The sequence below is a fragment of the Argiope bruennichi genome, chromosome 9 (assembly GCF_947563725.1).
Source record: "Argiope bruennichi chromosome 9, qqArgBrue1.1, whole genome shotgun sequence".
Classification (NCBI taxonomy): Eukaryota; Metazoa; Arthropoda; class Arachnida; order Araneae; family Araneidae; genus Argiope; species Argiope bruennichi.
The window spans coordinates 40,348,504-40,374,476 of record NC_079159.1 but is presented as its reverse complement, the minus strand read 5'-3'; the positions used below and the strand labels follow the sequence as shown (position 1 = coordinate 40,374,476).

The window sequence follows — 25,973 nt, the reverse complement described above, 5'->3', positions numbered from 1 at the left end:
CCGTTTGACCTACATCTACCAAATTTGGAACATGGCTTATACCTTGTAGAATGGCAAGCGTACTTCGGAAAGATTTTAAAAAAATTTTAATTCAAATATTAATTGATTAAAATATAAGAGAAATTTTGGCATTTCTCTGAAATATTCCGAGATTCCGAAAATATTATTGCACAAAATCAAATTTTACGACGTTTAAAAATTTTTTTTAAAAATGTATTCTTAATGTTACCAAATTAATAATAGTGTAAATTTTTCCTGAATTTTGGTAATTTTTAAAAATTATTTTGTGTCTAATTAACAACAATAAATTACATTGTTGCCTTAACGCTCAAACTTATTTCCGTTGTTTCATCAAATATTCAATCGTCTGTATTTTTTTTTTCATTATTAAAAGTTGAAAAAGAAAAATTCTAAAGAATATTTGTATAGTTTGCTGAAGATATAAGAAAGTGAAGTTAGGCTAATTCATAAATGGTAGATGAAATGCACATTTACATTCTTAATAATGCCATGACGTCATGGAAATGCATTTTTAACAGAAGAATTCATGCACACGTTGAAGAGAACGTATATATAACAGTTAAAATTATACATCTTTAATGGCTGCCCATTTGGTGGCATCATAGACACGAAAATATATCAAAACGATTCAAATGGAATCAAATATAACTAATATCTCCAGTGAACTAGCTGGTCATTTAAGGCGATTATTTACAAATAAAAGTAAACTCATTCAAAAGAAAAGTAACATTTTTATATCAAGTAAGCAACAACCAGATGCGGAATTTTTATGTAGGGTGGTCTAATTACTTATCTTCATTTCAGATAGAAATAATTATAATTTCCATTTGAGAAAACAGAAAGAAAGAAGAGATCTTTATTCGAAAGAACTATGTATCTAATATGCCCTAAAAGAAATAATTCACAATTTACTATAAAAAAATATAAATTCGATTTAAACAAGTGGATAAATGAAGCTGAAGTATAGCATCTACCAGAAGATAAGAGAATAAATAAAATCGCAGAAAAATCAAAAATACAACATATTTTTGTATTATAATGAATATATAAACAGTATTTCGCTAAATATGAATTTTCCACCAGATACAGTAATCAATATATCAAGTTTTGTATACACAGAGTTTCTCAGTGTATCAAGTTATTCTTTTTAGTTTAAATATTCTTAGAAAGTAATGAAAGATGTAAAAATGTAATAAAATATCACGTTTCGTTTAGATTCATATATTTGATGCATATTATGCTTCAAGAGCATACTTTCTTTCAATTTAATTAAGAAAATTTATCAAAATGCCATGTGATTTTTTTTAAATGAACATTTTTTCTTTTCTCCTCACACTTTTCCAGAATGAAAATTTTTCATAATATTATTGAGAATTAAAAATTGTCCCACTAATTGATACAAATCTACGAAATAAATTAAAATACGAAATCTGAATTAAGATCCCATTTCACTTGAGCTACTCAACCAAATAAACAAATATGATATCTCCCATTATACATCCGGCAACATACTGATGTTATGATTCCTTTCTTTATTGAATTCCCAAAATCAGCTAAAGAAAAAAGAAGGAATTCCATGCTTCCTGAAACTACAATTTATTATGTCAGAAATTTGAACTGTCCTTAATGATTGTTTTTCTTTTTTTCTTTGTTCCAGGGCCAGAGTGTTCTCCAACAGAGCGCCTCATTTTCGAGAAACTGACCGGCTACGAGCCCTTCGGGGTGACATCTACTCTTCTGTACCGGGGTGACAGTTCAACGCCGGGCATCACAGCCGAATGCGTCCGGCGATGTCAGGCATTGTCCGACTGTCGCTCTTTCGTTCTGGATCATCAGAGATTCGAGTGCAGTAGCGTGCAGGACCCTCCCAGCATACATCCGGCAGATTTCAGAGCATCTATTGGAAAGACGTTTTTCGGGGGGCTTTGTGTTCCAGGTGAGTAGTCAGCTCAATTTTTACTATGCGGAAACAAAACAGCTTTTTTCCGGAAACTTATATTGGGAAAAAAATGTAATTCTTTTAAAGTGAATGATGAAATTTCTGAAGTAAGAATTTAGTAAAGTTTAATTACGTCCTAGGTTTTGAAAACAGAGAAATAAGAAATTTTAAAAGATATTTGTTCTAAAATTTAATTGGATATTTTTGTAACTAAAATATAATTTAAATTTATCGTTTATAAAAAAAAGTACTGTGCAGTTATTCGTAAAAATTTTTTTTTTGTTATCTAACTATCAATAAAATAATCCCATAAATGAAAGTTTGTTCCTTATTTTCTCATGTAAATATTAACTAATTAAAAAAAATCTGTGAATTAAAAAAAATTAATTTCAAAACATAAAGATATTTGTTCACAACTTTTATGTTGAATCAGTTCTATTGTTGCACTTATATTAATAAATATGTAAGAAGAGGAAGATCGCTTATTGCAATGTTTTGTTAAAAATCCCAACAGCACTGCATAATTGCTTCACTGAAATTTCCAAGATAAAGATTCAAATTTTTTTTCAAAAAAAAAAACTATTGAAAAATTAATGTGAATTATTGTTGCGAATTACTGTTTCATAAAAATTTCCGTGCAAAGAAAGTAATCAATAAAAATAAAAACGAAAGTTAATAAATGTTTGTCTTAAACTTCATTCCTTTCAGGCAGCAAAAAATAGTTACCATTTTATTTGACTAAGACAGGAATTTCTTTCATTAACAAATAGATTTACTACAAGTAATGAACGGTTTTTTTTCTAAATATTTTATAAAAAAAACTTTATTGTCTTAACATTTCATTTAAGCAGTAAATTGCTAACTTACTCCTTTACCTGCACTTTACAATGGTCAGTCCCAAAGAATTTTCAAGTTGCTTGGGTAAAATCATTGTAATAAATAAATATTTTATTTTCACCGATACTGAGTGGTTGGACCATCTAAAAATAATGTATTATTGTGTAAGAATTAAACTAATCAAAATCTACTCTTAACTCTTCATTCTTTTCCAACAGCATACGTTGGCTGTTCCAATCTGTGGGTTTATGAGCGAATCATAGATCATGAATTACAAGGACTAACGCCTATTGATGTTGTTCGCGTGGTCAGTCTGGAGCAATGTCAGCAATTCTGTCTTGAAACCAGAAAGTACGTGTGCAGATCTGCCAACTATTTTCATCTCAGAAGAGAATGCCAAATTTTCGGCGATGACCGGAATGCTGATAAAGCCAAGTTAGTGGATTCGAGTCGCGTCGACTATTTTGAAAATCAGTGTCTTGTCGGTAAGTTTTCGATTTTCATAGAGTCATTATATGATACTTGAACATTATTATAAAGCAAATAAATTTATTTAATAGCAATTTAGCAAATTGACATATAGATTGATAGTTGAATTCATAAAATATTTTCTAAAGGATTACACTGATCTTGAATATTCAAGATTCCCAAACAAAATCATGAAAATATAATAATTTTCGAAAAATTGCAAATTAATTTGTTTGGAATATCTCAATATATGTTTTCAATCTATTTTGCATAAAAACCTGTAAAATGCAGAAAACAAACTGAACAATGAAGAAATTATCAATAAAATGTTTGAATCTTGGGTTCGCGAAATATTACGGGAAAGATTAATTTTTGAAAGGAATTTTCTCCATTTAAGGATTGAAATTAAATTTCGAGAATTCATATATTGTGAATAATAATCCTCTAAATTCTACAATTGTTAAATTACTTAATTGTTGCCTCAGCTTAAAGATTGATTTGATTTGTATCCAACAAACAACGGAATGAACATTTTATATTCTTTATCTCCAGTTCTGTTTAATTTTGAAAACAAGTTATCCAAGAATTCTTTAAGAAATCTTACATTTTTCTCTCAACAGAAAGCACTTTCTTAATGGAATCGCTTATAATTCCAATAAATAAATTTTTTTAAATAATTTATTTTTATTTAAAAAAAATTTTTATTAACATGACCTATTTTATATACGATAAATTAAAAAAGTATCAAGTAATTAAAGTTCTAGTCACATTTATTTCATAAAAATGCATTTGTCATATAGTTTAATTCTTACATATAGCTTTAAATATGAAGAAAAATTTGTATTCAAGCATTTTTTCAGTTTAATACATTTTTTTTTTTACTTGCAACGCATTTTTTCTGTCTAAAATCCATTTATATTAATATATTTATTTTTCAATAATGCGTTGAAATGAAATTATATCCTGAAATACTGATTAAAAATTAACTTTTAAAATCAATCTTTTTAGGGAGAAAAAAAAACAGAAATTAAAAAAAAAATATATAGGGCATTTTTTTTTTTCTTTTGTCAAAATTTCCATTGGTTATTTCTTAATTTTCTTAAAATTATAAATAAAAATAGACAGCTATTCCATTAATTTTTTTATAAAAGCCAACTTAGATGTAAAGTTAATTGCATTTTTATTGGTATAAGAGTGAATAATAAGTACTGACATTGTGTTAGTCAGAAATAGATTAAGAATATATCAAATTTAATCTCTGCTTTTCAATTACATATCAGGACTTTTTTGTTTAATTTTCTATTATAATACTATCATCCCTTCTTTAGAAACTTCATTCTGTCCCTATCAAAAGTCCGAGGAAGATCTGGCAATGATCTATGTGACCAAATCGCTACCGGACACACTGTCCACTCTGCACTGCGAAAGGGAATGCAATAGAGAAAGGGAATTCAATTGCAGGAGTTACACTTACTGGGACAGAGGTGCCCATGGCAGTGTCTGCATGCTGAGTGCCGAAAGCAGATTCACAGGACAAGGAATCGGACTGACTTATCGGAAGGGTGCCACTTTCTCTGGCAAAAATTGCAAAATATCCATTACTGATAGCAGGCAGCAGCCTACAGTCCAGCCTCCTGATGATCATGCTGCAACCAAAGGCACGGCAGCAACTTTCCCAACTAGGTAATTAATTGTACTGTATTTTATTTCTTTAAATGTAAAGTAATCATTATTTCTTTGGAATTATATTACTATTTTTTTTTTTGTTTAAATGTAGAATTTATAACTGTTTCTTAATAATTTCCTCAGAAGAGTAGAGGAATCAGCACTTTTTTTATGGCATAAAAAGGTAATACAAGATTTAAACTGTTTCAGCATATTGGGATAATAACTTTCTCAGATCCAACAAATAATAATTTCATCATTTTTCCAATTTTAACAATCATAGTGACTAAAAGATCTTCTGGAAAGTCTTAAAAAATATCCACTGGACCTTTTATGACTGACAAATTGTTTTATAAAAGCATGTGAACATTGTTAAATTGATGTGAAGATGAAAATTTCGTTTATATATATATATATATATGCAACATAGTTTTGAATGTTAAAGTATATAAAAAAAAGATAAAATTAATACTTCTTTTCCTAATATTTAGCATTTGCTGCCATCTCTCCTACTTCACGAGGCTAGTTCCAAAGTTTATCCAAATTGAATACCATTAATTTTGAATCATTGCTTCACAATATTTTAAATAAGATCACTCTGTACAAGCTTTGGATTTTATAGGAAACTAGCCACATTTGGTGACCAGTTGATTTTCTGGAATTAATGGTGTTCAAAATTTTAATTTGATATTTAGTTTAAGTTGGTTTTAATGACAGCAAAATATTTTTAATTAACTGCAAAATATTCTTAAACTTTAACTTTTGATTAAAATATAACTCATACTATCCTAGAAGTTTTACATAATTCTGTTCATCGTGCTCTGCGTTTACTTACTTTAGGTCTATATCTTTATGCATCCAATTATATCACAGGAAAAAACAACAGTGTTTAAAATTCGGCGCTATTGCTTGATTTTGAAGTTATACCTTACTATTAAATATAACAATTTCAAAAATTTTATTAAAGCCACGACTTGTACTGAAAGCTATTCAACAGAGGGAGAAAAGCCGAATCTTTATATATTAATCATTAACAAGGAAGGGGGGGGGGACCCGGATGAAGTATTCATAGCAAAAATGTAAACGATTTTGAATTTCCCTTCAACAATGACATTTTAACAATACACTGTTATAAAATACAATTGAAATATTTTTTAATTTATTAAATATAGAAAAAATAATAAGACAAAATATTTAGTATCATTAAAAGTACAATTTTTTAAAATTTCAGATGGAGTAAAAATTATTTTTTAATTATAATATTTTCAGCAGTTATCGCGGGAAAAAAAGTCAAAAATTCGTTTAATTTTTAATAAATTAAAATTTTAGCTTAAATTTAAAAAAAATAAAATCACTCCCAGGTGCACATTTTTATCTTCCATAATAAATGCATATCAAGTTTGATTGCTCTATGAACAGACGGTCTAGCCTGCAGAGCATCAACACATACATTCATCTTTATTATTCGTAGAGATTGGTCCGTTCTGTAAATAATAATAATAGAATGGATAATCCAAATTTCATTACAAAATTTTGGAGACGTTCTAAAGTTGTTTATAAAATCTTTATTAAAGCTAAGTAAACATTATCGAAATTGGCCTTCAAATTGGGAAAGATTAAATTTTGTATTTATTCAAATTATAAAAGAAAATTTACGAAGAAAATAGTAATCATCTACAAATTTAAAATCTCTAAACCTTGTTTTTATAATCTATTTCGGCATAAGTCTTTCAAGTTTCCCGCGCATTTTATCTTTTATCTGTACTTAACTATCTAGTAATGCACAATTAAAACTTTTTGAAATTAATCAGAATTATGAATTTTTATTACAACTGTTCTGATATACTGCCATATAGACGAACGCAAAATCCCTCTTTGTTGGTCGTGAATATGATATACTTATTCTAAAGCATAACAACAAACAAAAAATCTTTTTAAACCCAACTTTATGCGCTATATTTTGTTTTAACACTTTATTGCAGGCCTACAGAACTTCCTACTTTCAAACCACCACCTCATAAACCCCCTCCTCCTCCGCCCCCACCGCCTCCTCCAATACATCCTATGCCACCTCCAATATGCAGCATTAATCAGTTCACTTACGAGAAAGTGATTGGACATGATGTCAGAGGAGGGAGACGAGAAAGAATACCCACTCGAGTGCCAGTAGGAGTTGTGCAGTCCTGCCAAGCTGAATGCCAAAGACTTGGAGAGAGATGCCAAGGCTTTGTGGTTCAATATCAGAGTTATCAGAATTGTTATGTGATCCTTAGAGATCCGACTGATGAACCTATTCTTGTACCATCTTTTGATTCCGTATACTTTAATAAAGTTTGTTTGAGAGGTAAGTACACAAATAAGAAAAGATAGTAATTTAAAGACATAGATTTAACTAAAATAATTTAATCTTAAGCAGCATCTTACCATTAGTAACATAGAGAGGGTAAAGGGCGTAGTAAAAATAATCACCCTACCTGTTAAGTTCTTCAATTTTTGGCTTAAAAGTAAATAATATAAATACAAAAATATTTCTTGGATCCAATAATAGAACTAAGGGAATCTATGCCCCTCAGCCCCCGTTTATCTTTACCACGCTACTTTTTATCATTACAAAATATGTAAAGATTAAACAAAGGAAATTTATTTTATCAAATTGATTGTTGATAAAAATATGGGATTGCACTTTTAAGAAGTTTATATAAAGGTTTTGAGAGTACAAAAGCATTTAAAAAATATTTGCCTTTAACATTGTACTAATTATCAAGCATTTTATAAATAATGAATTTATTATTTAATTCACTATTCAATTAAAGTTGTTAAGAAGAGTAAATTGTAAATTAATTTCTCATTACGAATAAAATTAAAAAAAAAAACGTTGACTTTTATTTACATATAAGATGTAGCGGTTAAAATCGAATGACTTTTTTGTTGAAGAGTTAGAAAGAATTATTTTCTTAATTAATCTACATTAGAGGAACATAGAAGAGAAAGAAAAATTACTAATAAATTACAAATGACATATCATTGATCCATATATCCCCCCTCCTATCGAGAAAAAGTTGCACAACGAATCCGTCAGTATAATACAGCATGAAGAAAATTATCGGAGACATGACAGTTGTAAATTTCAAGCGCCAATCTTGAAATAAATTCAATAACATTCCTATTTTTTTTTCACATTTATGACAAAGGATCTGGAATCAACTAAGCTTTCTAATAACTAGAAAATGGGAATTTTATTTCTAAAGAAAAAAAAAGGATATGCCATAAAAGAAATTCATTTGTGCACAATATTAATTAATTATCGAGATATCATTATCAGATACAGTTTAAAAGTTGAGGTATTCAAATCGAAAGCAAATGTATTGAACAACTCTAGATTTTATTCAAGTAAATAGTATTAATCCTCGAATGCTTGACTTTTTATTTTTTATAAAAAAAATATGTGTGTGTTTTAAATAATTGCATAAATTTAGGAAAATTATTTTTTAAAAATTAAATTAGTTTTTTTGTGAAATTAAAAAAAATCAAAATGTGCCAAATGTCTACATTATTAATTTAAATAACATCCCAGTGACATAGATCACATAAAAATTCTTCAATAGCAATTATAGCCCGATGTATTTACTGATATATTTTTTACAATGCAAGGAAAAAACTATTTTGGAGGTATTTTTAATTGTAGAATTATCTATAGCCAATTATAATAGCCAAAATACATTTTATACCATATACATAATATTTATACAATAGCTTGGGTGCTTTCCAAAGGTACAGTTTACAGTTTAATTCTAGTACCTCTATTACCATAAGCTAGTCTTTTCTACAAATGTTTATCAAACAGCATTTAAAAAAGGATTTCCAAACACTCGTTGTTAGCCTTTGGACCAATCATGTGAAGCTTATAAATGGAATTAAAAACATATAGCCAAATGGTTACACAATGAATTGTAGGGTTAACTTCATTTGAGTATGAGATTGGACTTTTTGTTTTTTACTGAACTTTTGGACACAATCTTCAAACTTGCAACATTTTCCTAACAGAAAAATTGCATAAGTAAGTAAAATTTTACGCCACAGATGATATTTTAGTTACAGATTTCTTTACTTTTTAGTTATGTTCAGATAACAATATTTTTGGTTATATGAAAACCAAAAGGAGTTTTTTAAAAATAAATTGCAAAACATAGTAACAAGTAACCATACTTGTAACAAAATTAATGTTTGTGTTTGTAGTAGCCTTCAACATTTATTTCTTCTATACCTAACATCAACACATCAGATTCTAACTCATTCTTTAATCATGTTTTAACAGAAAGGACATGTGGGAAGCTGTGGACTTTCGAAAGATATTTGCATCACGAACTACACGTGGAGCCTATTCGTGAAATTGCAGGTGTTCTGGAACGCGCGGACTGCGAGGACCTGTGTCTGCACGAAGCCCCTCATTGCAAATCTGCAGTGTACCACTACCTTGAAAGAACGTGCTTCTTGTTCTCGGAGAACAAGCGTTCGGCGGCTAATCGTTTTCATTACACAAGTGAAGAAGTGGAGTACTTGGATAATCAATGTACATCAGGTGAGGAGAAATTATCCGACATAGAAATTTTTGTTACATATTTTTAAATTTATAGTTTAAGAGTTCGATTATCGGTTAACACAATGTAAGAAAAAGCTTAATACCTATTTTCAGAATCTTAATATAAATTAGGACATTTTAATCATTGACTGTTCGATTCAATATATCTTACAAATTCTACTTGAATCAGAAACGTTTTCTTAAAAATAAGAATTTATAGCTCAATTTTTAAAATTTTGTGTTAAGCTATCAATTTTTTCCTTCTCCAAGAATCATTATAAAAAAATGGAAGTTCTGTAAGCACAAGTAATTGTTTCTGATATAACTAGCAAAATGATTGGCCATATCTCATCAGTGGAAAAAAAAATGGAGATGGGAGAAGAAAAAAAAAGATATTTTTTGGAAGTGTCACTAAATTGCCTAATCTGGATTATCAGAAATGGTAACCCAAATACTATATAAATATACAGGGTGTTCATTAATTACTGTCGGGGTTTCCGTACTTCATAACTTTCGAATAAAAAATATTACGCAAAAACCGATTACGTATTCATAAATTACAACTCAAAGAATTTTATTAATGATATTAAAGTATAAAACTTGCACAATTTGCACCGAATGATAAACCGCGTCGTTTTGAGTTCGCAGAACAAATTTTGACTCGAATTGAGGATGATGAAAATTACCTTCGGAAATGGTTCTTCAGTAACGAATCCACTTTTCATGTGTCAGAAAATGTGAATAAACATAACTGTAGAATATGGGGCTCGGAGAACCCGCACGATTATCGAGAATTGGAAAGAGATAGCCCAAAGGTGAATGTTTGGTGAGCTTTACCACAAACTGAAGTTATTGGACGTTTCTTCTTAGCTGAAACAACAATAAACTCCGTGACATACCTTGACATGCTGGAGATGTATGCGGTTCCTCAGATGCAGCAACATCAGCCAGATGTGATATTTTAACAGGATGGTGCACCCCCACATTGGGGCATGATTGTACGTGACTTTTTAGACGAGAACTTTCCCGACAGAGTGTGGAAAAGGTGAACCAATCCCATGGCATCCGAGATCCCCAGATATAACACCGCTGGATTTCTTTCTATGGGGGTTTGTCAAGAACATTGTGCACAAGACCCCTGTGCCCTCCAGCAAAATTGTTACTGCGATCCAAAATGTTACCCCACAAATGCTGAAGAACACTTGGAGGGAAATCGAATTTCGTCGAATTCATGTTACGAGCCACGAAGGGCAGCCATGTGCAAATTCATTAATCTTTTTAATATGCATTAATAAAATTCTTTGAGTTGTAATTTACGAATAGGTAATCGGTTTTTGCGTAATATTTTTTACTCGAAAGTTATGAGGTACGGAAACCCCGACAATAATTAATGAACACGCTGTATATTTCAATTTTATGACTGATAGTTTTTGAATGTTGGAAAGAAAGGTTTATTAAAGAAATCTCTTTATGTAGCATAAAGACAAATTCATAAACGCTGAAAGTTGAATCAAAGTGCCAGACACTTTTGTATTCGAGCGCCGTAAATATCATGAAAAAGCACTTAACTTCATAATGATTAAGAGTAAGGTTGTGATATTGAAATATCAAAAACACTCAATTTAGTGAAAGTAAATTTATTTCAACGACGGCGTTCAGACTTTACTTATACAATTATTTCATCAAACGCAGCCTTTAGAATAGATGATCACTGAATCACAGAAGAAGCAAAAATGATTTAAGGGTAGTTATGCAATTATAAACCAAATACCATAAAGTTATCACTACTGAAAAATGTACCTAAATCAGTAATTTTCTATGCAAAATTAAACCAAATCCAATTCGTTACAGAACGGGTCTGTCAAAAAATTGCAACATTAGAATTGTTCTGTAATATATTGTAAAAATGACTATTTCTGAGTATTTTAAAGGTAAAGTAAAACACAGAAAATAACTTAAAACAAATAATGTTTACAAAAAAGCTCATAGGCTAAATTTAAACAGATTCTAAAAGTTGTTAACAATCTTTCGTAGAAATCTGCAATCATTATAATCGAGTCTTCTGAAATAACAAAGATAAATTATCATTAAAAATATGTATATAACAACATATCTCTCAATTCATTTAAGATATATCTTTAATGAAATATTTTACATAAGATGGTAAAGAATGTATTTTATATATTATTTCATTCTGGCTTTTAATGATATAGAACTTTTTTCTTCTTTATAGAATCACCTACATGTCAGTACCGAGAATTTCCTGACCGGTTTCTACCACAACTGGATCGGCTCACCAGAGCTTACAACCTAAAAGATTGTCAGAGACAGTGTGATACCGAACGAAGCTTTGTTTGTCGATCGGTTAATTACGAAATAGTAGCAAAAGACTGCGCTTTGAGCAGTGAAGACATATCCAGCTTACCACAAGGCGTAAACGCACTTCAGCCGCGAAGAAACTCTCTGTACAGTGAGAAGGGCAGTTGTGAGCAAGGTTAGTTATTAAAAAGAATGCTTTTTAATTTTAATTAAACGTCTCATTTATTTCTTACCTGGTGGAGGAATAAAGTTTTATGCGACTTGTCAAATACTGTAAATAAACCCAAGATCTAAAAACAGAATTTCGTGACAACAATTTTGAAATTACATCAGTATTGTTTCTATATATTCATTTAATTTAAAGCTTTGTAAGACTGCTGCAATATCGACGAATTTCTGAATTAATTTTTTTCATCGGAACTCTTTTTATTTTTCACTTTAATTTTAATCTTTATAGATTATGTTACTGACAAAATTTAAAAGCGTAAAAAAGTTCTTCAAAAATATTCTTTATGTAATAGCATCCATAAAATCATTTTATTAAATCAAATATTAAAGTAATCTATAAATATTTTCAAACTTATATATTTTAAACTTAAAAAATTTGGTTTGGGTTTAATTCGGACAAATGACACTTTATTCTGTCCATGCTACTGGTATATCGAATTCAGAATTAACTTGAATTATATTTCAGTGTCAGTCCAGTGTAATCCGCAAGACATGTTGCTGACAATTCACTTCGACAGCCCTTTTCATGGCCGAGTTTATGCCAGAGGAAACCCATCACAATGCTTCGTGGTAGGAACTGGACAAACTTCTCTTCAGTTCGCAATTTCAATGGGAGCAAGATGTGGTACTACAGCAGAAGTAAGACGATATGTTTCTTGGCAATTTTAATTGCAATAAGACTAATGTGAATATGACCTAACAAAAATAACAAATGATATTCGATGACTGAAATCCATAATCCAATAAATAGATAATATAAATAAAATTATTTTAAACTATTTATTTCTAAATCTATCCCTTAGATCAATAAAAATTTTAAGTATGAGTAGTTAATTAGGGTAAATACCTTCATAAGAACTTAAAAAGTATGAACAAATAGTTGATATCTTCATGTAATATTCGGAATTTTTTTCATTTAAGAATGAATTAATTGAGATAATCAGTTTCTTTATTGCCAATTTTAGAAAAAATTGAAATATGAGACAGGAAAAGAAGGCATGTTTTCCTTCAAAATTTACATACTTTTCTTGTGCGTTATTTTGTAGTGACTCTTGTCTCTATAACAGGCAAAAGAAGGTTCACAACAAGCAGCTTTTGCATGTTCAAAACTCTGGAAATTAAAGCAAAGAAGCGCGTTTGAAATATGAGGTTTTATTGCTAAGTTCAGACCACCTGTTTTAGTGGACTGAAGTCTTATAAAGAATAGAATGCTAGCCAAAAAAAAAAAAAAAAAAAAGTTGAATAAGTAACAGCAATGTAATTCCATATACAATACCGATATAATTCAATAAAATTTTAATAATTGAATTATATCGGTATTGAGTAATTCAATCGGTAGGAGTCTTTTTGACACAAGAGTAATAATATGTTGAATGACTATTCTTATCAAAGAATATCAAGTATAAGAATAATAATAAGTATAAGATAAATCATGTACTAAAAGGGTGAAGGTTTCAAATTTTAACAGGAAAGAATGTCTCAATACCAAGCAATATGTTCCAACAGATGCATCGGACTAGTGCAAGTATCTAAGCATGTAGCATGGAGTAAATAAATACCGGAGGATTGCATCATACTTAATGTCCTTTAGGAGCTTTAATTAAATAACAAATATCTGAAATAAAATTTTTGGAATTTAAAAGAAATGCCGAAAATTTCTATGGAATGCAAAACTTCTTGATATTTATTAACCACTTGATTGTCAAAGTTGCTCAATAGCAACATATGTTTTCATTGGCTCTTATGGGAGATCTACATTTCAAAGGCTTTACATGATTATTATAAGCACACCTTCTTACATAGATTTTTTGGGTAATAATTAAAATAAGTTTCTAAAAACTAATTAAAATTAATTAATTACAATAAATTTTTATTGTAATTAATTAATAACATATTTAATTTAAATATGTTATACATACCCTACTTATTTAATATGTGCACCCAAATTTTTTTTGTTCTAACCTTTCATCATTAAATAACATACTTTGTAATTTAAAGTTATAATAGTTTTAGCAGCTAAAAATTCCAAAAAAATTTCCATCAATCAATCAAATTTACTGTTCATTTATAAACAACTGACAATGATCCCCATTATTCAAAATATTTATTATTTTAAAATTATACACCGCAATAAAGCATGTAAAACGCATTTATTATATCATTGTTAAATTATTTTTTTCTCTCCCTTCTCGTAACGTTTTTTTTTTTTTTTCCCTTCTTCTTCTTTTTTTTCCCCCTAAATTAGATATAAAATAAATGGACAATTTTAAATTATATTAGATCATTTATTTTAATTTGTGAAGATATATTTTTTTAAAACATTACAAATTCTTTCATCAAATGCCACAATTTGGCATGTGCTAATACTTCAATTTGATATGCTAATTGGTAAAATAAAAAAAAGAAAAGATTTCATTATTTTCTGCTAAAACTGCACTAAATGATAATGACAAATTTGGTCCCGTCATTAAAATTTATACATGAATTTCATATAATCGAAAACATTCTATTTTAATGTCCTTCACAACTTTTCAAATCTTTTCCTACAGACAAGCGATCAGTTCGTGAACGAAGTGGTGGTCCAGCAACATCCGGTCATCATGACGGATCACGACAAGACCATCAAAGTGGTGTGCTCTTTCGAAACGCAAGAACGGACATACACTATGGCAGGTCCCGGTGTAGGCGGAAGCGGTGCTGGTGTGGATGTAGCGTAAGTAATGCTGTTTGCTTACGCATAGATCCTATTTTTCGCTACGTATGAATCTATTTGTTGTAATAAAACGCAAATTATATGTTTGTCAAATAGTAATATTCTTTAACGAAACATGCTTCTTATACCACGTCTGATTTAAGAGAAGACGTGTTTTCTTCTGAATTCGTGTAATACCATGTTGGCTTCTAGACTGAAAGAACTGACAATTAAGCAGAATCTTTAAAAATAGTAATCAAACTTAAAAATCAGTTTTAAAAAATTAACTGAATTACGAACCTTAAACCAAAGTTAATTCTCAAATTTTACAATTTAGATACAAATTGTATTAATCAAATATTGGAAAGAGAAGTAAGTAAATGGAGCAAATATAAAAATAGGAAAAAGCAACTAAGGACTAAATGTTAAAATGAAAAATATATGGAGAATGGAAGAAATCCTATTCATAAACAGACAGACGAAATTCTAAAAATATGTTTTACGGATTCGGGGAGATCTGAAACGCAAATATTCGTCAAAATTTCGAGTTCGAATCTTTTAAAGAATAGGTACAATGCTTTCTTTTTGTATATTCCGTATACGAGAAAGTAAAAACAACATTTACAGTAGCTTACTTTTTAGTTCAATTTTAATGTAATTTAAGGCTTAATTCTTACATCCTCCACCACAGAATAAGCCATCTTCACGCTATACTTATCACTCTAACAAATACCGAAATAAGCAATAAAAAGTAACGCACAATTTTTACAGCCCCAGTTACTCCTATATTCTCATCCATTTAACTTTATTGTTAAAATAAATATTATTATTTAATAATAATGATTATAGCATGATACACAAAATTGCAAAGAACTTTAATGAGTCGTTAATAGAATAGAAGATTTGAATATCAATTTTGATATATAATAAGTTTTGTATATTTTTCAATATAATGAGCTTGGTATATATATTTTTCGAATTTCAATTTTGATAACTAGTGAATAATTAATAGAAAAACGTAAATTAATCAATTTTATAAGTTTCTTAATTTAATTCAGATTATTAACTGAATTTAATTAATAAGTTAGTTTAGTTTAATTATGTTAACTTCCCGTTTTTGAAGTAAATAAGAGCTGTTTTGGGATGGATTTCATTATATTGTATCGCGGTAATATGAAAAGTAGGCAACTCGGCTAACACCACCACTCCTAATTTTCGCACACACTAGGGAGAGCACATCAAATTTAATGTGCACCAGGCCTATGTATATGACGGAGTTTTGGATTTAGATCAGGTTCCGAATCCGAGAAGCCACCGCGGCCCCAAAAATTAATAAGTCCATAAATTCAATCTTAGGAAATATTCACTCCGTTGAAAATCATAATAAATTTTAAGAGTTCCTGATAAAAGAGTAATTTTTTTAATAATCTTTAAAAAAATGTTTTATCTTTTCATAAACATTTTCAGATTATTAATCACTGAGTTTTTAATTATGATAGGAGAACATACAATAAAGCTGCACTAACTGCTGTTGTGACGAATACGGCTCCTCCACCCAATGTGGCGATGAGAGTTCTAGACCGAACAGGACGAGACGCCAGAGCAGTCGGATTAGGAGAAGAACTGACGTTGAAGATTGAACTGCGAGAAGCATCCAGTGAGTAACAAAATCTGATTTATGTCAATGAAAAAAAAAAATCGAGTCTCCAAAATATAATCATTTGGTACATCTTTTTCTACTTATTCTAGGTGCATTTGCCATTTTTGCACGAAACTTATACGCTCGAAGTACTAATGGAGAATCATTATTCTTAATAGACAGTTCTGGGTGAGTATAATTTCTTTGCCAATATGTACTTTAAACGTAATACATTAGCTAATTAGATGACACTGTATATTGTAAAAAAAATATTCAAACAAAAATAAGAAATTTACATGTATTTTATAATTGTAAATAAGATTTAATAATAAACCTAAATTGGAGCTGATGCCACCAGTGGCGTATAGACTAAGGGAAGAGGATAGATGCCATCCTTATGGGCACCATTAGAACAAAACATTAATGTGTTTACATCATTTTTTAAAATAAAATTTAATGAAGGAGTGAAAAAATAATACCGTTCCCCCTGATTCCACTTATATTTACTAAACCAATGATAATGATTGTGGGGGTAGGGTGAAAAAACATATTATGCTCCGGGTATCTGTTTCTTTCACTACGACATCGCATATCATAAAATCACAACATTTAACACAACAATACACACGATTATTTTTTAACAATCGTCGTGTTTTTAGCACAGGAAAAAGCAACTCAGTACAGTTGGATAATAATATTTAGACAAACAAAAATAAGGGGGGTTTTTCTCTTACCTTCAAAAGAAAAATAAAAGTTTACATTTACTGCATAAAGATTGAAGAAACTGTTTTATAAAATCCATCGCAGCGAACCACTACAGGAAATGCAGATTATACAGTGTATAGAATACAGTTTTAAAAAACAGATAGTGCTTCTTCCATTAAACAGAATAATTTCGATGTCTGATAAATCAAGGTTTACCTGGTCTGAACGCATTATACTTAATGAATTGTTCATTTCGAATGGGTTAAAATGGCACAATACTTCTAGTTTGATGCGATTAATGATGAACATATTTATTTGTTACCTAGATTATTTCCAAATTAAAAGCTATGAGTAAAAATTGTTATCCAGTAAACTTTTGAGAAAATATTTCAGAGATACTGATCATAAGAAAAAAAAAGAAGATTAGTAAAATATCAGATATTATTAATGACAAGAGAACAGATTTGATTGGAGTGATTTCCCAAAAACTTTCTCGCATATTCTTGCATGGAACTGGCGTACAATAGTTACGAAATAATAAGCTTTGGTGTGAATTTAACCTTTTTACTGGATCTATCGCGGATCTTTGGAAAGTTGTTTGGTGATTAATCCCTAGCATGCGGTATCCGGAAATCGAATTTGTGTGTTGGATGCGTTTTTCCCGACTTATTGAAACAAAAATTTGACACAAAACAACACTTGTAGCCAAAAAATTCAATAAAAAATTTAATATATCAATGCCATTGCGTTTTTGAACTATCGCATCTACATTTTTCTGAAAGTACCGCCAACAAAACCTCAATCTCTTGTTGGACTTGACTAAAAAATTGAAAGGTGTCTAGATTATGGATGTTAATTCGGTTTATCGAATATCATCTTTATAGCTCACTTGGTTTTGTAATTATCATGTTAAATTATATTCGAATATCTAGACAAACAGATTTTGCTCAAAATTTGATAGAAATCTACAAATTTGATGTAAAGATCTTCTGGATACGTGTCAACTCAGGGAGATTTAAACCTTGGAAATTCGTTAAAATCTCGATTTTGATTTTTTTTAATAATTACAATACTTCCTCTATATAACATATACGAAAAAATAAAAAGCAATGATGATATCTTTATAATCTGGAACCTTAAAATCCATTTTTATTTTCAGCTGCCCAACTGATGCTACAATATTTCCAGCTTTGCAATTAGATCCGACCGATCATAAGTCGCTAATATCAACTTTCAAGGCTTTCAGATTCCCTTCATCTGGAATGGTGAATTTCGAGGTTCAGATTCGGTTTTGCCAAGAAAAATGCGAACAGGTAAATATTTAACTCATTATTCATTCATTTAATTTAAATAAGGTGACCAGCGTGAATTAATCAGAAATAAATGATCTTTAAATTCATTCGCTAGAAAACTTACAATCAATTAATTTTCGGAAAAAATTGCTGAGGAAGAACTTTAAAATAATATAGCCAAATATATGAAAAATGAATTTGAATTCTGTTTTTTAGTCTTCTAACCACAAAAACATTTTTCAAAATGGTCAGGATTCATTAAATAAGTCTTCATTGAAAATATATCGAGTCCTTCATTCAAATCCCATTAGCTATTTTAGATACTAAGAGTCAACTCGGTACATTTTTTTCATAATTAAAAATCAATTTAAAGAACCAAATTGAAAAAATAATTAATTGTGAAAGAGATCACCACTTTTCCAGTTTTAAAACATATCATCCCAAATAGTGGATGTAGCTACTACATGGGAAGGAGTGAATGTGTTGTGTAATATACATTTGTCGAGCCTCTACCTACCTCAGGTGAGCAGAACCTTCATGTGGCCTAAAACAAAAAGGAAGACTTCCAGCTCTTGGGTCGGTCACCCCCTTCCCCCTGAGAAGAAGAGTTTAATTTTAACTCCGAAATAATATAAGGCAGCAACTCCTCCCTGGACCTGTTAGCACATAGGGAGAGGTAAAAGAATTCGAAATTTCGTTCGAATCTTTTGTGATTTGCTTAGCAAAAAGGATAGTTTGGCTTCATTGCCATCCATTCGAGGGGTGCCCGGTTTGAATTGATTTGTCAGGGCTGACCCCGAGTGGAAAGTTTCTCGGCTCTTGTTGGGTTGTAAGGAAGATGACTGATCTCTTCGGAGGTAGGAGGTAAGACTAACCGCGTCATCCTGACCTCGAGACTGGGGGGGGGGGGGGGCTCATTCGCCGTAACAAGTCACAGAGGCGTCACAGAAAGTGATGACTAAAGACCTAATTAATTTCGATCAGTAACGAGCCCGAGAATGCCCTTTTGGGTTATAGCCCCAAAAGGACGTTAAGTACGGCCCCAAATGGACGCTGAAGTCTGTAAGAATGGCTGTAATGTAACTTGCAACGTGATATTTTGGATTTCGGTACCCTCCATCGCAAAATCTAGATGTAGATCTTCAAGTTTGAATTCAAAACTCTGAATTTAGCACACTTTTTCATGGGGGTGCAGTTTAAAACTAGATGAAATTCATAAATTATAAAAGTTCTTTGAATGGGGATACAAAAAAAAATAATGCTTTTCCATAATTAAGTATGCAACAGTTAAATTAGTACATCTAGTATGTTGTCTCACACTTCTCTACAGCAGATTCTTAAAAAGTTTTAGTGCTACTTTTCGCTTTCCCTTTTCCAATCTCCTCTCCCCCCCCCTCCCTCCCGCGTTCTTCCCACATATATATACTTCTAATGTACTTTATAGAAAATATGTTGTTTTCTTAATTTATATTTTCAGTATGGAAATCAAATGAAACTATTAAGCTTATCATATAAGGCATACAACATAATTAAAGAATCGATCAATCTTTAAAATATAATAACACAACAGAAATATGGCACTTTTTGCTATAAGTGATAGTCTGATTGTTTAATAAATGTAGGAAATTTTTCTATTCTGCTGATAAAATAAATTTTAAAAATAATTTTACTTAGTAATTAGATTTTCAAAATAAAAATAATTTTTAATAAAATAATAAAACACTTTTTAAGTAATTTCAATCTGAAGTAGAATAGAGTAATTATATTCTGATGCAAATAAACAAAAATATGAATTTAGGAAATATATTGAAATTACAAAACGTTCAAGTTGGTTTAAGGATTATTCTCCAGTTCAACCAACGAAAGGAGAAAAAAAAAGTTAATATTACTCCTAAAATAATAATACTGTTATTTTCTGTTTTCAAAATTAGGTGGATTCCAGTATTATAATCCCAAATTCATGCGAGCAAAAACATACTTAAAAAAAATCTAAACTCATTTATTTATTATTCAATGAAGAGAAACTAATCCACACAATATGTAAAAATTACATATGTTTACATTTTAGTATATTTTGGAATGAAGTTTCCACTAACTAAAAAAATCAAATTGGTGATTGAAATGGAAATAAAATACAATGCTTCGTATTTATAAATTATGTATATAGCTACATCGCTTTCATTTAATAGGTTCGTTGTGGTAGCAAAGGGCATTCTTACGGAAGAAAAAAGAGGGACCTGAAGAATATTCCATTTGACAACAGAACAAACTTTTCACTTTTGGATGATGAAGACGTGTACTTTGATCATGATAACTATGACACTATTCGGGCAGTTGTTCAAGAAGAATCACAATCGATGATCCTTCCTGCAGCTGATGACCCTATGCAAAATAATGATGGCAGCACTGAAACTACAACAGTTTTTTCTACGACAGTCTATGGAACATTTTCTGATTCAACCCATCAACTTAAATCTGAAGGAAAAACTGGAAGTCATTTCTCAAGTGATAATCCACCTACAAATTCGGGAGAAACTCTCACAGAATTAGAATTCGAAACTGAATCCCATAGAATAAAAGAAAAAGCTACCGAAACTTACACTTTTTCGGGAATTTCAGCACAATCAAAATCTGGAACTGAAGCTCCTGCAGATAAAAGCACTACTAAAGAATCATATTTGTCTCAAGAAACTGTATCGATGACTCCTGTACCGGAGTCCACAGAAACCCTAACTGATTCAACGAATACAAAAGGATTTGAAAACCGAATTACCACTAAATCTGATACCGCAAATTTAAAAATAAAAGGGAAGGAAAAAACTGATAATCCTCATCGATCTTCAATTTTCAACAGAAAATTTGCCTTCATTCACAACGAAGATAATAATACCAATCTTTACACTACTCCAATTCCATCACATATTCAGCCACAAACAATAAGTTATTTGGCATTCAATAATAACGAAACCGAACGTCGAGGCAATTTAGATAAAAGAATTAATTTCGCTAGACCAGATATCAAAACACTTGATGATGCTCATACTCCAGTGCCAGCATATCAAAATCCAAATCGTCCTTTCTATGGAAGTGACAGATGGTCATCTATTTCAAGGAAGGATCCCTTTTCAGCAAACAGAAATCCATATTCTCAACAAAATAATCGAATGCCAGATTTGGACAGAAATCCAGACAGAAATAGAGGACACGATACTCTCCATCCAACGAACACTGATAAAATCCATCCATTACCACTCAATCCACAAAGATTAGTAGACAATGTTGATCCATCAAGAAAATGGAATGCTCCTTCACCACAAGGTACTGATTCCATACCAGGACATCACCCTGTTTACCCTCCTTTACAATCTCATCCTATTGAAATACATGAAATTCCTGGAACTTGGGACGGAAACAAAAATAGAGATCCACCTCATCAGCAAAAGCCTGTGGTTCCACCTTATAACATTTATAATTCACAAGATATGGACAACAGACAACCTAGAGTTGTTACAACATCTCCAAATTTTCAAAACAGGCCTCGGGAGATAAACACAAATGTAAATACTTGGGGTATGCAAGGACAGCAATCCACAGGTGTTCAAATTCAAAGGCCTCTAGAGATCTTAGACCACCCAAGTCAAAGACATGACAGGCATCCTAATTATCCTCAAGGGAGACCAACAAACAATCAACCAAGACCTATTGAAATTCCGAATCCTCAGGATAGAAATCCATACCCTCCAAACCGATATGATTATAACAGACCAATTTCTCAGCCAAGACCGGCAGAAATACCAAACCAGCCAAGCAATCCACAGCCGTGGAATAATAATCATAACAGAGGTAACAGTATGCCAACGGTTCCACCACCAATAAATATTGAATCAAATATGTGGAGCAATAATTCTCCAACAATTACTAGATCTCCACCACGAGGCTTTAACAGACCTGATGATACACAAATGCAGAGACAACCATATCCCCAGCCATCTCCTTCTGGACAAAATCCTCAAAGAAATGACGAAACGTGGAGGAATAATCCATCAAGACCAAGCAATACAAATTCTGTACCAGGAAGAAATAATTTTTATGCATCTCAGCCGCAATTTAGGCCAAGTGAAGTTATCGCTACTACACAAAAGTCCGTTCCTGAAGAGGTTCCTTTGTCTTTAGCCATATTAGTGGGTGAAGATGGAAAAAGTCAAAATTCTGCAAATCAAAAACCTAAACAACAATGGAGACCACCAACACAGTTCAACAGAGGTCTTCAAAGACACAATATCATAAACAGTAAGTCATTAAATCTGTCTACCTTTTAAATAGGACAGTTACTAAAAAAAGATTTTAAAGCTAAATTTAACTAACAATCTATATTTTCTTTTTCAGCTCCAAGGCCAGAAACTGTTGATGAGGATAAAGTTTGCACTTCCAAAGCAACAGTTATTGCAACAGCAGTCTCAGTTACTCTTGTTTATCTTGGAGTAGTTGCCGGAGCAATTGTAGGATACAGGTGGCACAGGAAAAACAGGAGAAGAAAAGCCATGACAACAGCTCATCCTGTCCACTACCCGCCAAATCCAACAAACCCTAATGTTACATACAGCAGCCCAGATGTGACATTCAGGAATGTGTATGGAAATTTTCCAGTCAGTTCTACCTCGACGACATAACAACATGCAGACCATGTTAATAATAATCAAAAGAATCTTGGAAAAGTCTTTAACTCAGGAAGAATGGGATAGGTAAAAAATGTGGACACTTTTGTGAATTGGGTAGAGCTGAAATTTAGAGTTATCATTTGTGATGTAAAAAAAATTTGACAAAGGTGTAGAGAACAATATTTAGAATAGATATTAAAGAGGATATAAATAAAATGATAAACTCAAAAAAAGAAAAAGAAATTGGATCTTAGAAAAAAAACTTATACATTCGTCACAATGATGAACAATCTTATTTTCAGAACTTGAGACATTTTCAAGAATGAAAAATCTCATAAGACAAGAAGCATGATAAAACTCAAAGAAAGTTACACTGAATCCAGTAAAAAAAAAACTGACATAAACTGGATTAAATGTGTATTATACCGACGGTGCTCTTTTAAGTATTTGATGTTTATGTGTGTGTGTGTGTGAAATATTCAAAACAAAATTTCAAGAAATATTACTTGTAGTTTAAAAAGGGGACTGTTGTTTTTATAACAAGTTTTGAGTTCATCAATGAAATATAAAGATGATTCAGAAAAAGTTCATCAAGATGCATCATAGGAATACATGCTTTAGTTACGATTTAAGTGTAAATCTAAATGTGAAACGTATCACTATTATTTTCAAAATTGAAATAAGAAATATGGTACCTAAATTTAATTTAAACAGATTTTAAAAAGAGCCAAAAATTATTTTTTTTAAAATATAAGAAATGATTCTCTCTCCTATTATCTTATAGCTCTGCATTCATTACTAATTTGGTGTTTAGTAGCACTTTTTAATTGCAGCCATTTACAATTACCTTAAATTGCAGTTTCGCAAAATTTTATTTGAAAAATCTAATTTATATTATAAGTAATTTATAATTTTGGATAATACTAGAAAGTTTAAAATAATTATATAATAGAAAAGAAAAATGTAATCTTAAGTTAAAAAATCATTTTCAATTACCCAAAAATTCACTTTAATTTTGTAAATAAATTTCAGTGAATATAATTTGGAACAAAAAAAATTTTAAACTAAAAAAATTGCAATTTGATAAATGATTTTCTATATAAGATTTCAATTTTAAAGGTGTGTTTCGCAAAGCTAATTGACAATAATGCAACAGTTCACAAAAACAGTTCCCTTTTCTAAAGTAGTTGAAGATTTTTCAAAGATTCTCAAAAAGCTATGAAGCATTGTACATATTATAACATCCATGATCGTTACGGTGGAATTGTTTGGCAATCAAGGGAATAATACAGTTTGGGTTTTACTAATAATATTGAAATACATATATATATCAAAATGTTTGTTTACTGTCTAGCTTTCTTATTTATATAACTTGTATTTAGGGCTTTTGTAGAGTTAAAAACTGGTTTTAAATTCATGTGCCTGGTATGGTTTGAATATACTCATGTGCCTTACTTTATATACATATATATATGTGTGTGTGTGCTTTTTTAATTGTTTAAAAATTTGTATTTTAGTATTGTTCTTCTTTATTGATAATACTGAATAAAATAAGCAATGTTCAATTAGTTTATATTATTTCTCTAGTATTTAAAATGATGAAAATATTCATCTTCCGTGTTCATTTTATCCTTTCGTGGCATAGCAAAAGCAAATGGCGCCTTGGCAATAAACTGATTTGACCCACATCCTACTGACTTTAAGCAGTGACAGAAATGAAATTATGCTTCTGCCTCCATAGCATACCCTGTGACTGTGGTCTGGGGGTCTACCTCATATTTTGCTAATCCTTCATTTTTCACTGCTTACTACTTAATTAAATTGAATAGATGATTTAAACCATCGTTAATCTTTAGGGAACATTCTTGGCGAATGAATTATTTCATTCTTAATCATCTCATTTTTTCCCCCTTTTAATATCCAGATACACTTTTTTTGTGATCTACTCAATGAATTTTGATGAATTTTAAAGTTTCACGGTTTTGTTATATTTAGTAAATGTTTAACTTCATATAATAATAATATAAATAAAAATAAAATGTAACATTCGGTGGCGTCTAATTGTTAATTCTGCAATACGTGATATCATATTCAAATCATTGTAAACTGAAGATAATACCGCCCAGAGATGAGCAATTAAGTTTGGCTATCATTAACAAGAAATTTTGTCTTAATATTAAAAGAATTTAAATGAATATCTCCCTTTCCTAGAATGAAGGCATCTTCAGGGCCATATGGTTCAAGATATCAGTTCTTCAATCTCTGTGCTGAATATTATCATCTTCTTTTCTATAGATGCAATAATATTAATAGTTTTCCCTTTGTATTCACCGAGAAATTGGCACTTGAGAGTTTCCGAATCTTGATTCAACTGACTTCCCTTTTATTTCAATGATAAATCCTTTTTTCTGCTACAAGGTTCCAGCTAATTATTGAGAAAAACTAATGTTTAGCTCCCAACTTAAATATACATATATATATATATATATGTTGTTTATAAGGTTCGACTGAAATTTGTCGACCAAGTTAGAAAATTTGAATGCAATTTTTTTCTCCCATGTTTGAAAGTATTTATCAATGTAATGATTGAAAGGGGAAAAAATTTATCAATGATAAGCAATAAAACTCCTACTATCATGGACATTTTTCGAAAATCAGTTTTGTAAATAATTACTACCATCAAAATTTCTCCCAAAATTGGAGAATTAAATTCATTTTATAAAATATTTTCTAATATAGGAAGCGAAATTAAGTAAGGGTTCGAATGACAATAAAAAGCATTTAAAATACTAAATAATATCATAGACAGGGTAACAAAGTGAAAAAATGAGAGTATTAAGTAAAATTCTGCTAGAATTTTTTTAAAAAAAATCTTTATTAGCATTTAAGTTTAATATGCTTATATTCATACAAAAAATGTAAAATGTTCAG

At 30.3% G+C, this 25,973-nt stretch overlaps 1 protein-coding gene across 1 annotated transcript in view; it reads left to right on the top strand.

Moving 5' to 3' along the window:
* LOC129984931 (uncharacterized) overlaps nucleotides 1–23,791 on the top strand; it is a 39,404-nt gene extending 15,613 nt beyond the window's left edge. Inside the window, exons 9-21 of the mRNA XM_056094878.1 lie at nucleotides 1,679–1,957; nucleotides 3,016–3,282; nucleotides 4,594–4,948; nucleotides 6,913–7,274; nucleotides 9,246–9,509; nucleotides 11,743–12,003; nucleotides 12,523–12,695; nucleotides 14,606–14,769; nucleotides 16,248–16,405; nucleotides 16,498–16,576; nucleotides 18,252–18,405; nucleotides 20,574–22,674; nucleotides 22,771–23,791. Of these exons, the coding sequence (XP_055950853.1) occupies nucleotides 1,679–1,957; nucleotides 3,016–3,282; nucleotides 4,594–4,948; nucleotides 6,913–7,274; nucleotides 9,246–9,509; nucleotides 11,743–12,003; nucleotides 12,523–12,695; nucleotides 14,606–14,769; nucleotides 16,248–16,405; nucleotides 16,498–16,576; nucleotides 18,252–18,405; nucleotides 20,574–22,674; nucleotides 22,771–23,054 (4,901 nt within the window). The 3' untranslated portion in view covers nucleotides 23,055–23,791. The remainder of the gene's footprint in view (nucleotides 1–1,678; nucleotides 1,958–3,015; nucleotides 3,283–4,593; nucleotides 4,949–6,912; nucleotides 7,275–9,245; nucleotides 9,510–11,742; nucleotides 12,004–12,522; nucleotides 12,696–14,605; nucleotides 14,770–16,247; nucleotides 16,406–16,497; nucleotides 16,577–18,251; nucleotides 18,406–20,573; nucleotides 22,675–22,770) is intronic.
* Nucleotides 23,792–25,973: the final 2,182 nt, after the last annotated feature.